General features: G+C 37.5%; 1 protein-coding gene across 1 annotated transcript in view; it reads right to left on the minus strand.

Annotated features, from left to right (window-relative positions):
* The window catches only part of ANGPT1 (angiopoietin 1), a 178,427-nt gene extending 165,401 nt beyond the window's left edge, over positions 1–13,026 (minus strand). Inside the window, 2 exon segments of the mRNA XM_019470771.1 lie at positions 12,089–12,118; positions 12,730–13,026. Coding sequence (XP_019326316.1) covers positions 12,089–12,118; positions 12,730–13,026 — 327 coding nt within the window.
* Between the last annotated feature and the right edge of the window lie 1,585 nt (positions 13,027–14,611).

Raw genomic sequence — 14,611 nt, forward strand, 5'->3', positions numbered from 1 at the left:
GCCCTCCCCCCCCCCCCCCCCATTTCTAGGGTTCATAATGCCAGTTTTTTTCGGGGAGCACTGGGAGGCATTAAGGTAGAAGGTAACAACTGCCGCTTTTTTTGGCTTACTGGTTTAGCATTACAGAAATCCAATCAGTAATCCTAGCTTTAAGACCCTGAATTCCAGACAAATTCTTTTATTTCTGTCTGTGTTTAATTTTATAACTCTTTTTAATGTTGGTACATCCATTACACTTTAAAAGTCAATATATAAATACGTTGTATAATCACTTAAATGCATAATTTATTCACTCACTGTATACATAACAATAATGAAATATTTTTATGTTTTTAAGAATTATTGGTGGTCAGTACAGCATGTGCCATCTTGGTTATCACGCATTGGCAAAAAAAAGGTATCTAAGGTCATGTGATCCCCTAGGTGAACTGTGCAAGGAATTATAATTCACCTTTTTTTGATGCTTTGAATTGTTGTGACATTGTTCTCTGTAGGAAGGCTTCTATAGGAAGTCTCTGGACTTCCCATTCTCATCCACTTATCCAAAAGTATAAAATAGATGTGTGCTTGTTTAGAGTAACAGACTAATTCCCACTCAGTTCTACCTCCTGTTGAAGTCTACTGAAAAGTAGCTACGTGCTTGTGATAACACTCTCCAATGGTGAAATGAAAACAATTTATTTTATAGGGGTAAAGCTTATAATGTGCCAGATCTTTCTTGGAAAGTTCTGAGTACCATCAACTCAAAACAGGGCCCTTGGCATTTTCAGGGTCAAGTCCTTAGATCTTGCAAAATCTAAAGTTGGCAAATTTGCGCAAATGCCTTTCTAGTATTTCTGACCTCTAGCTCATCACAGACTCTCCATGGTGCTTGCTTGATGCTAGTAAGTTATTTCTTCACTTAATGGTCAAGTATATGCAGCAAACACAATTGAGGTTGTCATTGACAGTTGCAAGAACATTCCGGGTAAGAGAGTGATGCGTTGGTGACCACCTGCACTGCCACACATGGCATTCTGGTTCTACCCAACATTTCAGCTGGGGGTCGTCTGTATTTCCGATACTTTCATAACCAGCAAAATTTGGAGACTTCATGGTTTTCTCATTAAAACATGCTGCTGAACATATTCTTTGCCTCATACTCCTATATTTTTCTTAAATTTAAAAAGATAATTTTTCTGTTCTTATTTAAAAATATGAAAACAGTCTTATTTTAAATAAAATCTTCCTCAGCTATGATGAAGTTTTCTTCAGCAGACTGTAATACTACTGAAATACGTAGTATTACGATCTTTATAGGGCCACACAGCCAGTAAAAAGTTTACAGCTACATTGTGTCAGGGCATTTTACTGAACATAGTGCTGTACACCAGAGTAATTTTCAGACTTTTCTGTCACTGCAGGACAGGTTATCTTGTTGTGTGTGCTTTAGTGACATGTTGACACCTTGGGCAGCACACAAATTTATGGATTACAACAGCAACCTTCACGCTTCCTGTCAGACTTTAAATAAAAATCCTCTATCAACCTCAAATAGACAGACTTCTTGCTCTGAAGCACCACCCCCACCTCCCACCTTATGTTTAGCCTTTCCAGTCTTTCTCCGGGTCGCTTATGCTTTCTCTGAGATGACCCTTTCCAAGAGGCAATAGTCCGCAGTTACAAACTCATCTTCAATTTATTTGGGAGTTACCTGTCCCATAACTACTTTATGGAATTCAAAATCATAAAAAAGCACTTGAAAAAGCTACATATATTCTTATTGCATTTACAGTGTACCCAGCCCACAAACTCATCACAGATATTTCACATAGTTTACCCAAGCATTACATTGTGTCTTTAGAGCAGTGTACGTAAGCATGCAATGAGGTGCAAGCATTTTGCCAGTGAGGTGAGATGCAGAAACTCAACTAATACCCTGGTTTCAGGGAAGTCAGTGGAGTGTGAAACAAAGCCAGCTTTCTCTGCAAAACTCAGCTAATGAAGATTTGAAATCACTCCTTCAACAAGGTACTACTCAGTTGTAGACAGAGCCATGTATTATATCTTTGTACGGTGACTGACACAATGGCCCATCAAACAGATCAAACTATAAAAATTTATCTTTTACCAATTATTATTGAATTCATTCTGCTGTAATCATCCTTCATCTTTAACGATAACCCTTTGGTACTTGGCAAACTCCTGTTGTCTTGTGTGCCTCTGCAAATACGTTTGTCTTGTTTATGCTTCCCTGCATAAAACTCCGGTATTGCAACAGGTACAAATAATTCTTTAACAACTGACTTGAAGGCAGAGCCCTAACGGTTGAGCTGTACGATGTCATGGAGGTAAACAATGTCAGAGGAATATACAAAAGGATATTTATTGCATCAGCCAGAATTCTTGAAAAAGCCAAGAGATCAAACTGGATCATTCATGAAAAATGTGAAGAGAAACAACTTTAATCATCACCTCTGTAGTTAACAGGCTAAAGTGACAAAGAATTTTGCAGTCCGTATCTCCTCCGTGCAAAAATAGTAACACAGAAAAACTTTCTAGCAGAGCATTGATGGCCTTTCCCATTAACAGGATAGAAGTGACGCAGGAAAGATAGGTGGCCCTTGACCATTTATCTCCACTATGGTAAGTCACACACAGAGTGAAGTATGAAGTTTTAGCCAAGGAACAAAGGGGAATAGTTCATTCAGGAAGAGATTAGGTCATCTCTTTGAGCAATTTTCCCTATAAGCAGATCCTCAAAATTCCAGGCACAGCACCAAAGGCATCATGGTTTGGGGGCTGCCCGTTACTGTGTTGACTTGCTGATCTGGCCTAGAAGGCCACAGGAATTTCCTGATGAATTAAGACTGTAGAGGGTAAATATTTAACTATGACACAAATAAATATACTTAGTACTTAAATGATAATGGCAGTGATCCTAAATCCTCATTTCAGCTACTTTTTTCTACATATGAATGCCCAATTTTCAAAGGCTGTAGCAGTCTTCATTGCATCCTTTGGTGTTGGAGGAGACTTCAGGGAACCAGGTTGTATATAAAGTGTTTCTGTGAGATTTCAGAAATATCAAGTCATTTCTACACAGATTTTTCATAGAAAACGTTAGTTTTTTAGGAGAACTAGACCTCTGGTAGTGATAGTGTGATAATTATCTGAAGATCCTTGCCTTCTTGAGACACAAATGCATGACTCAGAAGAGAGAAGAGAAAGGCATGTAAATGACCCTATTATTCACCCTCACTGTTACCCACACACTGAGCTGATGGGAGAGTTTTAAAAAAAAGATTTATTTAATACAGTTCTCTTTCCTGCAAAAGACTTCTGCATGAGCACTAAAACTCCCAGAAGATAATTATTGCTAAAGCTATTCAAAGCTGAACATACAAAAGTGAAAATCAGCACATTTAAATAGAGCCATGGGTGGTTTAATCCAAATTGAAAATTCATTCAATACAATGCTTAGGAAAAAGAATTACAAAATCGTCATTTAACAACAACTACATTATTTTTTCCTAAATCTCCACTGTGCAAGACCATATTTGCAGACAAGATATTCAGAAAGAAAAATAAACTTTTATAAGCATAGGCTGACAACTTTAAAACATTCATAAATAATATGATCCAAAGGGCAGGCAAGTCTACCACAACCCTGAAGATAAATGTAAAAGCATCTCTAGAGATTGTACTAGGACTGCTCCTTTGATTTTTGTGGGTATTTAAAATGTGTTCTGCAGATTGGGATTGTATTAAAGGTCAAACATTAAAATACATCTCAAAATAGTAAATTTACACATCGAGAATGAGATTTTTTTCACCTACAGTCAGGAAGTAAGAACCCCACTTTGAAGGCTGGAGAGCCTTTGATAATGACTGAAAGCTTGTTGTAACATTTAAAATAGAGGGCAGGAGCACTCAAATGACACCAGTGCTTTTCTCTTTGAAATCTTTCAAGTTTCCTCTGCAAGTTTAGGCTGGTATGGATCACGGATGAGGAAACTAAAAGCCTGGCCTGCTAAACAATGTTATACCTAAGACAGAAGTTTCATATCTTTCAAGAAAATCCTCTTGCACACAGAAAGCCTTTAAAGGAAGTTTAGATGTGAAAGAAGGCAGGATCAGTCTTTAAACGGCATATCAGCCTGCAGCAGAAATAGTTTTTAGATTCAAAATTGATTAGCACCAATCTGATCATCTATGCTCTAGTGTGAAAGAAGTCATGCTGTCAAAAAGAGACAAATTACCTTCTAAGGTCGTCTGCTCATACCCCCAGTTTTCTCCCACAGTTCTCTAGTCTTGCCTTAATTTCCTGGCAGGGATGCTCAGAGTTTATCCTATCTCTAGGGTAATCTCTCAAGCTTATTTGCCTGCTTGGTACAGGGGAAGGAGAAAGAATGCCAGGATCCAAATCCTTAGGCAGAACAGAGTCAGAAGGGAATTCTGTTAACTGGAACAAGTGGATTTTGGTTGTTCCCATACATTCCTATTGCAGAAGAGAAGGCTGGTACATTATTTGCAACAAGACAACTAGACAAAACATGACAAATGGCAAGAATTTACTCCAACAAATAAAAATTCCCAGAAGACCTGATGAAAAATTATAACTATATAGTTATGCCAAATCCTTTTAAAGAAGCAGATGCCATGCATGCACAAAGCACAATCAGGTTTGCCTTGCAACATATGCACATGTAAGGACAGAAACATGTCTGGGATGGGGAGTGCAAAGTTCCAATATTTTTTCCAGAATATATGAAAATTCTTGCTTCATATACATTCTGGAAAGGACAAAAGCAAAGACACACTTATAATTTATCGGCAACACAGTATGCGGACAGAATTAATGCATGTAAAATACACAAGGTTTCATCTTGCTACCAACTCTTCTAGGTTTTTTGAGCCAACAGGTCAATTCCAGGAGAACAACAGATTGACAGCAGGTAAGTAGGCATAAAACACAAGAATGGATTTAAGACACAACATTTAGAAACAGATTTCCATGTACCTTAACACCAAACACTCCAAAAATCTAAAGGCGTATATATGTGTGTACGTGCATGCGTGTATGTGTGCACACACTCACGCACCAGGGCGAGATGTCCAAGGGAAAGGAATTCTGCAGACTTCTTACAGAAGTTTTGATCAGCCACTTTTTACTCATCGATCTTCAACCCAGATTTTCCAACTGCAAGATCTTATCTGCACTTTCAGCCTATTTCTCTCTCTTTTAAGACAGGAATAGTAACACAGATCATGTGACTGACCATGTCTACCATATAACAGACCTTTAAAGTACCTTTGCTAAAGACACACCTATTCCACCATAAAACTAGCATCGTTTTCTAATGATTACCCTTTTCTTGCTGGATTTTTTTTCTTTTTTTCATTTCTGCTCCTAGAAGCTAGTCAAGGGAGTATAAGAAATTTCTTTCAATCATGTAGCTCTGTGGCCTAGAATACTGATTTTCTATATGACTTCCTCTGAGGGATTATGAAATTATCTTAATCCTTTTTTTTTTTGGTTGGTTGGTTTGTTTTAATTCTGAAAGCAAACCATTTTTAGACAGGTAGAATAGTGCAACCTGAGCATCTTTCCAGCTGGTGCTATACCTGTCTTGCTTTCACTGTCTGTACCCATATGTTTGTTCAATGTTGAGCATAGCCCCAATGTTGGGTCTTGTTTAGACAAGGAAGTTGCACTAGTTTGACTTGCATCAGTTTTAAACAGGGATAATCAAACTGGTGCAAGTCCCTGGGTAGACCTCTTATCCCAGTTTAGGAGTGACTTACACTGTTTTTGATTAACCTGATTCCTAACTAGGGTAATGAAAAGCAAAGCTTGATCTTTGTGCAGGAACATTAGTGAGAATGTAGTACAAATATGTAACAATTTATGGCATTTCTAAGTTACCCTTCCAAGTGAATATTTACCACCCTGGTGTTTCATAATACTGTCTAAAATATGCACATGTGGTTACACAAGAATAACCTTGTGTTAAGGTTAAGGTTTCATAAGAAAAAGAACCCTTCCTATGAAATATGAAACTATTTCAATACCCTTTTCCTGATCAAACTTCAACCCTTTAACAAGAGAGGAAATCCTTACGCTACTGGGAAGACTTTTACACCAGGGCTGTTTATTCAAGACACTTGAGCTGCTGGTGCTGAAGATGACATTTGCAGCACAGCTGAAACCATGGTACTGGTTCTAGAAGGTCCTCATTTAGTAGCTCTTCCTTGTTTGCATCTTATTGCAAATACAAAGAGGACTGAACTAAGCTGAACTGTAAATTGAGATGAATACAAGCAGGTTGTTAAGTATCTTCACCTTTCAGGATATGCTTGCAATAAATGACACAAGTAAGTGCAGTTTTGATAATGACAAGTTTATTCAAAGTTGCTGGTAACAATAGCTCTGAAAAGCTAACTCACTGGTCTTCCTGAGAATCTGTACAAGACTAAGCTACAGTACTATTTATCTTAGATGCAGGTTGGAGCAGCAGCTGCTTGATGGGTTTTAAGAACACTGCAAGAATGAGGACCGTTCTCACTGTTAGCAGCACATATATAATCCATTTACTCAGCTGCAACCTGCAAAATGTACTTAGCATTATAGATGCATAGCCATTGTATTTATCTGCTCATTTTTTATAAATTATTTGTTACTCATTTTAAAACTAATTTCCTTTAATTTTTTAATCTCACATTGTTTTCTGTAAACATTGAAAGCATTATTATCATACATAAACTATTAATAGCACAAAATACGTTCCACCAGAAGGACTCCAAAAGCAACACAAAAAATAATGTATTAAGCCTCCCAACAGCCTTGTGAAATTGAGTAGTAGTACTATATCTGTGTTAGAAAAGGGAAACAGGAATACTTAAAGTTTACGATTTTCTTGCAGTCACAAGGGAAGTCTATGCTACAGCCATGGACAGAAGTAAAGCTTAAATCCATCCCACTTAACTGAGGCATTTAAATCAGGAAGCAAGCCGCTCAGGATTTCCCTGGAGTCAATGAAGAGAGGCAGGGACTTCCACAGGACAGTTCAGATGGCTGGCTCTTCCTCTGGGCTTGCTACTGTCTCTTGACACAGCACTGAGAGAGTCCCCGCAGCAAAGAAAAACCTATCTTGGGTATCTGGATTTTGGCCAGAAGTTTGGGTGGGATGATGCAGACCTAAAATACCGAGCTCTATACTTTTCCCACATAGGCTGTCTTTTTTTTTCTTTTCCAAGGCACCCAGCACTGTGAAGTAGAGATTGCTTCCAAACCACAGAAGGGAATGGGAACGATGAGTTCTCAGCACCCTCAAAATGACACGCCATTTACTTTATATCAGTTTCATTTAGAAAAACTCTCAGTGCTCCAAATGAGATCTCCCACTGGGCATGTTGGTTGGACAGTTCTGATGACTAATAAATGTAATATTATATTGTTACCAGAAAGTTCCTAATTACAGCTGTCATCACTGAAAGTAAACACATTCAGGTTCTACTGTACATTATGATAAAGCCTTCTGTACAAGCATGGGAAATATTTTTTTTTAAGCAATTTGCTACCAAATGTGGCAACATGTGAGGCTGCTCTTCAGTCTACTTCTCTGATTCTTCTGCCTCTTAAAAAAAAAACATTGCCAAATAAGTTATCCCCCAATAATGTAAAGCTTTCAAGCATTTCCACATTTGAAGTCTTGCCTCTTTCTGTGGGTACCTCAGAATATCCCAAGGACTTTCGCAGTATGATTAATAAAGCTTTGAAATGCAGGCATATTATTGGCCAAGAGATATTTTGGAGGTAAATAAGCAATTTTGGTTTTACACTCAAATGTGAATTTTCTTAGGACCGATTTGTTTCCATGAACTTATTTTTGCTCCTTAAATTTGGCTTTTATATATACTTACCCTTTGAGTATAAGGGTATATATATACCCTTATACATATATATATGTGTATGTATATCTATACATACTACGTAAGTAATCCTACTAATTTGAATCCCACCATTTGTTCTGCAGCTTGTTTGTTGGAACTGCACTTCAAATGTCACTAGGATGAGGCTCTTTGGATATGAGAATTCATTGACTCCAAAGCAAAAAGGAGCACCTAGAATAGTAAACAGCTTCTGGGTCTAGACAAGAAAGCCAGGTTCAAGCTGGATGCCAAATAGGAGGCTAGTGGGCAGTTTTGGATGAAGCTTTCTCATTGTTTCCTTTTAGCCCTGGTCCACCTTGAAAAATTAAAGATTTACTGGAAAGCCATTCCTTACAGAGCCATGTTAGTAATGGTCATACAAACAGAATGGCAGATTCCAAATCTAATGACCTGCTTTTGTTTGTGAAAATTAACAGGAGTTCATCATGGATCTCCTGGTTGCACTTAACATCCAAATATTATGTGGACTTTAAGGTCACATGTTACATTACAAAATGCCCAGTGAGACATAACCGTAAATAAGATGGAATTTTTACTATTTCTTGTAATAGTTCAGCTAGGGAAAATTGGTTTCTTAATGTGACAAAATTTTACACACACTATGGCTACCTCCATCTTTATATTAATATAAATTTGCCTCATAGGATATTATGATGGCTCTTTAGATCTGTCCTCTTCAGGGCAGGCTCTGTCACACTTTCACACAGCTTCACAGCAAGAGTGATATGTAAGGAGTTTTCCCATCTTCAGCAAACCATATAAAATCCAAGGCAAAATCCAGCCACTCCACACACCTAAGCATATTATTACTACCTCATTGCAGTGCTAAGCCCTGCTGGTAAAGACAGCAGAGAGGAGCAGACTTTCAAGGGAGCCACAGCACACAGTGGCAGACACCAGTCTTTCCAAAAGCCAGCTTTTTCTATACAATGACCGGTCCCCCTCAAAACCTAGATTCCTTACAAGTTTAAAACCCAAGTAAGCACTTGAGATGTTACTTCTGCAAAATAAGGAAGTCAACAGAGAGCACAGAGAATGCCATAGACAAATAATTTATCAAAACCATGGTAAGAATGAACTTTGAAGTAGACTATCAAACATCTACAGGTACCCCAGAAAAATTGCTCATAATTTCTTTCTTTAATGACTGAATCCAGTTCATCATTTTATACTTCTTCTGTTATACCTGGTGAAAGCACAGGCACTTTGAAGGGAAACGGGAAGTGAGTTAAGCTTCTTTATTTGGTTTAAGTGTAGTGGTGCCATCAATATTTGCAGAGAAAAGGAAAAAAAAAAAAATCAAAGTTTGGATACTGGCTGACCGGAATGATTGTGGTTCACTTTCAACTCAAACGGAAGTGAGTTGAAGCTTCTTTATTTGGTTTAAGTGTAGTGGTGCCATCAATATTTGCAGAGAAAAGGAAAAAAAAAAAAAATCAAAGTTTGGATACTGGCTGACCGGAATGATTGTGGTTCACTTTCAACTCAAACTTGTACGTCTGTGTTAGCTTCTTATAGTATACTATTACTAAGCATTCATTTTAAAGTTTTATGGTATTCTGCTTAGGTAATGATCAGAAAAAAAAGAGTGGACCATGTAAAACTCACTTATTACTGTAATAACAATTATTACTACTATTTGGACTGAGGGATAAGTATATGAAACACTCATCTATATAGCTATCCTGAATGTATACTGAGTCCATCGATACCGTTAAGTTCAGCAAGCTGACTAACAGAAAGTTCCCAAGGAAGACATGATGATAACATTTCATGTAACTCCTCTTTGGCAATACTTAGACACTGCAATTAAATACCAAACAGTATCACGTGTGCCAGTCAGTTACTGCAAGAAAGAAAATGTGATGAACTGTTTGTTTTGAACTATTAGTATAAACATATTGCAGAAATGAAGCCTAAGCTTAAACAATGGGGAAAGTTATCCGGTATTAAAATAAACAGTTCTAGGAAAACCTCTAAAAATGTTTACCAAGTCATCTTCTTCTGAGTAGTTTCTGCGCAGAGCATTTTGCCGTGTCCCTGGTTTGCCAACCAATCCCAGTTACGCTGACTATAGATATGCAAATGCTAATGGACAAGGCTGGGACTTAATTGCCTGTAATTGGCTCCCCAAGCAAGCGCATTTTTATCTATAATCAAGCTTGTAGGTCATCAAAGAAACACTTTTGGTTTTAAGCATTAAAAAATTGCCTTTTTTAAAAAAAAAGAATACTTGTTTTGCTTCTAGAAATCTGCTAGTTTAGATATCAAGGAAAAACATTTTTAAATTAAAATACTACAGATTTAAGCAAACCATGATTCTTACAAACTTTCTTAATAAATACTCTTTCAATATTGCAGGCTAGCATTTGTGCTGAGAAAATAATTCACCCTGCTAAACATTGTCTATGTACAATTTTAATGGAAGTTATATATATTACCTGAAGTAATAAACATATTTCCTTTATGTAAGTCAGAATATATCTCAAATTCTTAAACATTATTTCTTATTATAACTATTCACTTCCAGTCTTAGACCTATAAACATTAATTATTCTTTACTTTGCTCACAGCAGGTGCATTGCAAAATGCTGTTTAGTGTAGCAGCAGCTATATCTGATATTAAAAATCTAGCTGGAAAAATAAATGCGATGCGAGATATCTACATAATATATTCATTACATTTAAGCATTATGCTTGTTTTGAAATGAAATGAGTTATAGCTGAGATGCTTTGTAATGGCAACAGCAACAAAGCAAATTCAGTATTCAGAGATGCTATAATGGAGCTGCATCAGCCTCATTTGTTCAGAGTGAGCCATACTCCATCACATATAGAAATGGGTCCTTTCATTCCAGGGAAAACTGACACATGGGGATCCGTGCACAATCCCAGTTTTGTGTAAACCCCTGGGAGCAGAGGGTTGGGGGCTGGGAAGGAAAGGAGGAGGGGGATGGTTCTGCCCATAACCAGTTTTACAATCACTACAGAAGAAAACAGTCCTCAAATACAAACTCCTTTCATTGGGCTTCCTACCTGTTTAATCACTTCCCTGCAAAGTGCCAGAGGACTAACCCTAACTCAGACATTCACACTCCAGAGACTCATATTTCTTCATGTTCAGTTCACAGTGAAACAGTGATCTTAGTTCAGTCTCTAGTGGACAAACACAGAATAAGTAAAGTCTTATAAGCATGATTCAGCAGGCGATTTGCTCAAGTAAACTCATGTGTGCATAAACACAGATAACAACTTTCCTCTTTTTAGTGCTTGCCTCAGCCTCCCAAGGTACAGTAAAATAATTTCTTAAGAAATGCTTTCCTCTATAAAAGACATCCCCTCATTTCCAGCCCTATATTCCCCAAAGCAGACCAAGATATTAAAAAATGCGGAAAGTAGTCTAAAAAAGAAATGCTTGGTTATATTTTGGTTTATAGTCACATGTTTACTGGACAGAGTCTTTTCTCTCTTGCTAGAGCCAGATATGCAAAGAGCACAATTAATTTACCAAAAGATCAGGAAATCCTCTCTAAAGATTTTAGTAGGGTTAGAGGGATGGGGATGGCTGTATATGCTTTTTAACATATTTCTGTCTTGTATACTGTCTGGATGAAACAAAACTTGTAAATGAGATAGGTAAGAGTAACTATGCTAATATGGAGTTTTAGCCCACCTAGTAGCGTCTTCACTAGATTTTTGTTGATGTTCATTCTTAGTATGAACTTGTGTTAGAGTTAAATCATGTATCTCTCAAATGAGTACATACAGCAGTTTTCTTGTGCCATCTTACATGAGTAGCTGCATCACTCAATTGCTCAATTTTCTAAGTTTTGCCAGGTCATAATGCTAGTGTGAGAATGAGAATATTACAAATGACTATATACAAAGACTGTTTGCTTATTTATTTTTACTGGTCAGCTATCCCAAGGCATTTTCATTACCAAGACATGGACAAGATCCTGCAAGGTATGTAATTTTACACAAGTGAGTGATCCCATAGAGGTGAATGGGACTGCTCATATGAGTGAAATTATTCACATATTTAAGTCTTTTCAGGCCCAAACTTCAGCTCATACGTAAAATACTGAAAAGTTCACTAGAAGTTTAGAGCTATTGCACAAATTCTTAAAAATAATTACTTTTGCTAAGTTACTGCAACACCTTCAAACCCATTTTTCCCTTTCTATGAAAGAATGCACACACACACACACAAATTAAAACAGGCTGTGTCAAGTCCAGTGTAATCTACACAGTTAAAGAGTTTTACTGTGATGTTTTAGGAGTGTGAATGCCTATATACTTTCTTCTTTCTTTCCAGCAATTAGCTGGGTAGAATAGTATTACAGGATCTGTTTATGGAGAAACAATGATATTCTTAACTCAGTGCCTTTAAATGCTGATTTTTTTAAATGCTCCCTTTTGCTGTCAGAGTAGCAGGTATCCTCTATGGCATCTGTTCTGAAGCTGTGAACTATAAGTAGAGTTTATAGGAATACTTAATAAGTTCTGTCATTAGAGTCTCTGGAGGATTTTTGTGTTCTCTGGCTCACAAACACGTCTCTTGAGATAAAGCTTTAAGAAGTTGCATCTTTCAGTAACGTGAAGAAAATTCTGCTCCCAAGAGCAATGTCAGTAAGCAGGGTGCACTCTGGCTGAAACATTTCTCCCCTACACAGCCACGAACTAGATCAATCCTTATTACCTCAGTTCTCATAGAAACTAATGAAAACTTTGAACAGCATAAGCATCACCAAAAAATCCATTTAGTGTAAAATGAAAAAAAGAAACACTTACTTTTTGCAGCCACTGAGTGTAATTTTCCATCACATGTTCCAGATGTTGCAGTTTCTGGGAAGAGAAATCCTGTTCCACGTGAGGAGCATCTCTCTGAAGAGCATTTGTGTTGTACTGGTCTGTCGTGCTTTCACGACAGTTCCCATCCTGTTCTGGCAGAATGAAAGTATAGGTACACTGCCCATGCTGAATCCGGTTAAATCTTCTCCCACTGGCTTCTGGACCGCGACGCTGGTTATTACAGCCTATATGAGCAAGAATCGCTGCCAGGAAAGCAAAGGAAAGGAAAACTGACATGTTATTATTACTTTCCTTTCCTACTTTAAGAAAAACTTTTTCTTCCTCTTTCTTTAAATTTGTTCTTAATTTCCCTTAAAGTCTTTGGAAAAAGGACTGGAGAAGCACACTTTAGTAATCAAGCTTGGATAAACTGTTATTTTTTTTAATTTCACTATGAGGATAGCTTCCTTAGTTAAAATTGGGAATATTTATTGCATAGTAGTTAAGATTTATTGTTTCCTCTCTGTTACAGTCCAGCATGTAGCCTGCTTTAGTCAGCTGCATATGCATATCCCAGTCTCTTTCCCCTGCACTATCTGCTGCAGAACTGCTATTTTCTCTCAGACTTCAGTGAGTTTTATTAAGGTTGCACTTTCAAGCCAAGCTGGAAGCAAGCAGCCTTTCACAAGATGACTTGACAGGAATGCGTGTATGAGTGCGCCCCTATGCTAAGGATGGCTGATGGCTCGGTACAGAGGGATCATCTTACAAACTGGCTGGATGCATGACCTCAATCATGCATGGCTTTCCAGCCCCTATTGCATACAACTGCTAAGGACTTTTGACGAATTCACGTAAGTTTAATAAGTAAGGCAGTCCACCTTAATACACTTCATATGTTCACACTGACCTATTAAAATGTAGATAAAGTGTAGAAGTTTGTTGTAATCCCTCTGTAAATATACAAAGCACTGAAATTAAAAGCACTTTCAGTTCTGCGCTGCTCAGTATCTATTAAAGAATTCTAAGTCGGGCGAATGACACATGGGAAAATGTTACATTTAACCCTCACATGCTTTAGCTACTTTTCTAAGACAACTGTTTCTTTAGCGGAGTTTGCAGACATCTTTTTTACAGCATATAATGAAATTAAGGCTGTCAAATAGTAATAGGAAATGGCAGTTCAGAAGGATAAATTTTCTATGTTTGGCATCTAAACTAAGGTAACTAATTATAAAAAGGTGAGGGATGGTGGCTGAACTATTCCAGATTGTCTTCTGTACTACTGCGTAGTTATCACATGCAAAACACTTCTTCCAATTTGCAAGTCTGTATGGTTATACAGGCACCTCTCATTATACATAGAAACTTTTTCGGGGGCAACTTGCTCAGAAAAAGATTGTGGTAACTATTAAAGAAACTATCTTATACTTAAATAATGCCTTTGGTATTTGCTAGAGACAAATCAAAAATGCACAGATTAGAAACAGGATCGGAATATTCCTGAAATTCATAGGAATTTGGATCTGAGTTCCTGCTCTAGTATTTGTTGTTGTTACATAAATATCAGCCAACACCTGTGCAGACTACTTTGTACAATTTTTCCCATGAAACTAAGCAGTCTCCTAAATAGCAATAGTGCATCACTAAAAAAACAACCTGCAAGTTTTTTACCCACAAGGTAACCTACCTGCAAGAATACTGAATGCAAGCACCTTCAGTGCTTGTGCAATTGCCACCTGTATCACAACTACAATCTCATTCTAAAAGAACTGCCTGGAATATTTAGCCAAGTATCTGACCTGCTCCTGAGGAAGCTATTCCTACTCAAAACTGGGGGTGGAGGCTTTTCATCTTGCATCTGGAAAGAAACCACTGCATT

This window comes from Aptenodytes forsteri, unplaced genomic scaffold (genome assembly GCF_000699145.1).
Source record: "Aptenodytes forsteri isolate BGI_AS27 unplaced genomic scaffold, ASM69914v1 Scaffold400, whole genome shotgun sequence".
NCBI classification, from domain to species: domain Eukaryota; kingdom Metazoa; phylum Chordata; class Aves; order Sphenisciformes; family Spheniscidae; genus Aptenodytes; species Aptenodytes forsteri.